At 39.7% G+C, this 2,030-nt stretch overlaps 1 protein-coding gene across 1 annotated transcript; it reads left to right on the forward strand.

Annotated features, from left to right (window-relative positions):
* Positions 1-311: 311 nt before the first annotated feature.
* LOC101279362 (olfactory receptor 10K2) lies at positions 312-1,256 on the forward strand. Its single transcript, XM_004284486.1, has one exon. The coding sequence runs from the start codon at positions 312-314 to the stop codon at positions 1,254-1,256; it is 945 nt and encodes a 314-aa protein (XP_004284534.1).
* Positions 1,257-2,030: the final 774 nt, after the last annotated feature.

Genomic DNA, 2,030 nt, shown 5'->3' on the forward strand with positions numbered 1-2,030 from the left:
AATTTTAATAGCAGCCTCATCCTGGGAATGGAGATGAAGAGATAGTTAAATCTGGGAAATGTCAAGAAAGTTTTCCTATGGTATTAAAAATACTGGGGAGACTCAAAGTTGGATGCACACTTTGAATAATTTTAGATACTTCTTCATGTCTTACAAAAACTGGAAAGAGGAGGAATGAGTTAGAACTCAAAACCTGAGATCACATGATATGATGATCAATATAGTGATCATTCTAATGATTCTTCTAGTTTTCAGGGGGTTTTCTTGGCACTGTCTTCTCTCTCAGGTTGTCTCCTGATGATCTGCCTTCCATGGAGTGGGTCAATGAGACCTTGGTGAGAGAGTTTGTCTTCCTCGGCTTCTCATCTCTGGCTGGGCTGCAGCGGCTGCTCTTCGTTGTCTTCCTGCTCGTCTACATGTTCACCCTGGGCACCAATGCTGTCATCATTTCCACCATTGTGCTGGACAGAGCCCTCCACACCCCTATGTACTTCTTCCTTGCTGGACTCTCCTGCTCTGAGACTTGCTACACCTTCATCATTGTACCCAAGATGCTGGTTGACCTGCTAGCACAGAAGAAGACCATCTCCTTCTTGGGCTGTTCTATCCAGATGTTTTCCTTCCTCTTCCTAGGTTGCTCACACTCTTTCCTGCTGGCAGCCATGGGTTATGATCGCTATGTGGCCATCTGTAACCCTCTGTGGTACACAGTGATCATGGGACATGGGATGTGTGTGGGACTTGTGGCTGTTGTCTATCTCTGTGGTTTCACTATTGCAGAGATCATCACATCCTTGGTATTTCACCTGCCCTTTCACTCCTCCAACCAACTACACCACTTCTTCTGTGACATTTCTCCTGTTCTCAAGGTAGCATCCCACCATACCCACTTTAGTCAGTTTGTCATTATCATGCTCTGTGCATTGGTCCTGGTTATCCCCCTGTTATTGATTTTGATATCCTATATTCACATCATCTCTGCTATACTCCAGTTTCCTTCCACATTAGGCAGGTACAAAGCTTTTTCCACCTGTACTTCTCACCTCATTATTGTTATTGTCCATTATGACTGTGCCTCCTTTATCTACTTAAGGCCTAAGTCCAACTACTCCTCAAGCCAGGATGCTCTCATATCAGTATCCTACACTATCCTAACTCCATTGTTCAATCCTATGATTTACAGCTTGAGAAATAAAGAGTTCAAATCAGCTCTTCAAATAGTTGTGGGAAGAACAATTTCTCTGCCGCGACATTAATCTAGATTCTGCTCTTTTCAAGTAATAAAACATAAAGTATGTGGGAAAAAATTCCCTGAGCAAAAATGATCAAGCAATTGAGAACAGTGTTCAAGAACAGAAATCACTTCTCATTTATTTCCAAATATAAAAATTAAAAATAATAGCTTCTTGCCATGATCACATAAATTATTGCCTATTGAAGTTTTTTCAATTGATGGAAAAATGATGGATGGCTAACATTAGGATGTAGGAATACAATTACATGTTCAGAATTCTAGGCTCTGGCAAATACCATTACCCAATCTCAGCCAGAATGGAAACCAATCCTACAAAATATTGTACAACCCTAACTCTCCTGTCTCTATATCGCTCCCTTTTCTGGATGTTTCCTGAGTCTCAGTCTTTCAGTATAGTCAGATCACAGTTTTTAAATGAGATAACATTTGTAAAGTTATAATTTTTGGTGCATAAGTTATATCTAATTAATGTTCAAATAAGAAAATTATGCAAAAAGTTTTCCACCTCTATGTTTCTATTACTGGGAGCTGGGTTTTTTTCTGATTTTTTTATACATTGGTACAAATCTAATTTGGTCAGCATTCCTTAAAGATATTCACAAGGGCATAGGTTAAAGAGAAGACCTAAAACCATGCAGAGTTGTCAAGAAAGGCAGGTTAAGCTTAAACCCATTTTATTAAATAGTAACCAAATAGAAAAATCTGTGTAAAGAGCGAACAGTTTCTGTTTCACGAATCTCCGGAGTTGTCATGTGCATTTCAGGCCAGAATTCGA

Source organism: Orcinus orca, chromosome 1 (genome assembly GCF_937001465.1).
Source record: "Orcinus orca chromosome 1, mOrcOrc1.1, whole genome shotgun sequence".
NCBI lineage: Eukaryota > Metazoa > Chordata > Mammalia > Artiodactyla > Delphinidae > Orcinus > Orcinus orca.

What these genes read in the sequence shown, in the direction of transcription:
- LOC101279362 (XM_004284486.1), top strand. Translation starts at nt 312, where the DNA reads ATGGAGTGGGTCAATGAGACCTTGGTGAGAGAGTTTGTCTTCCTCGGC.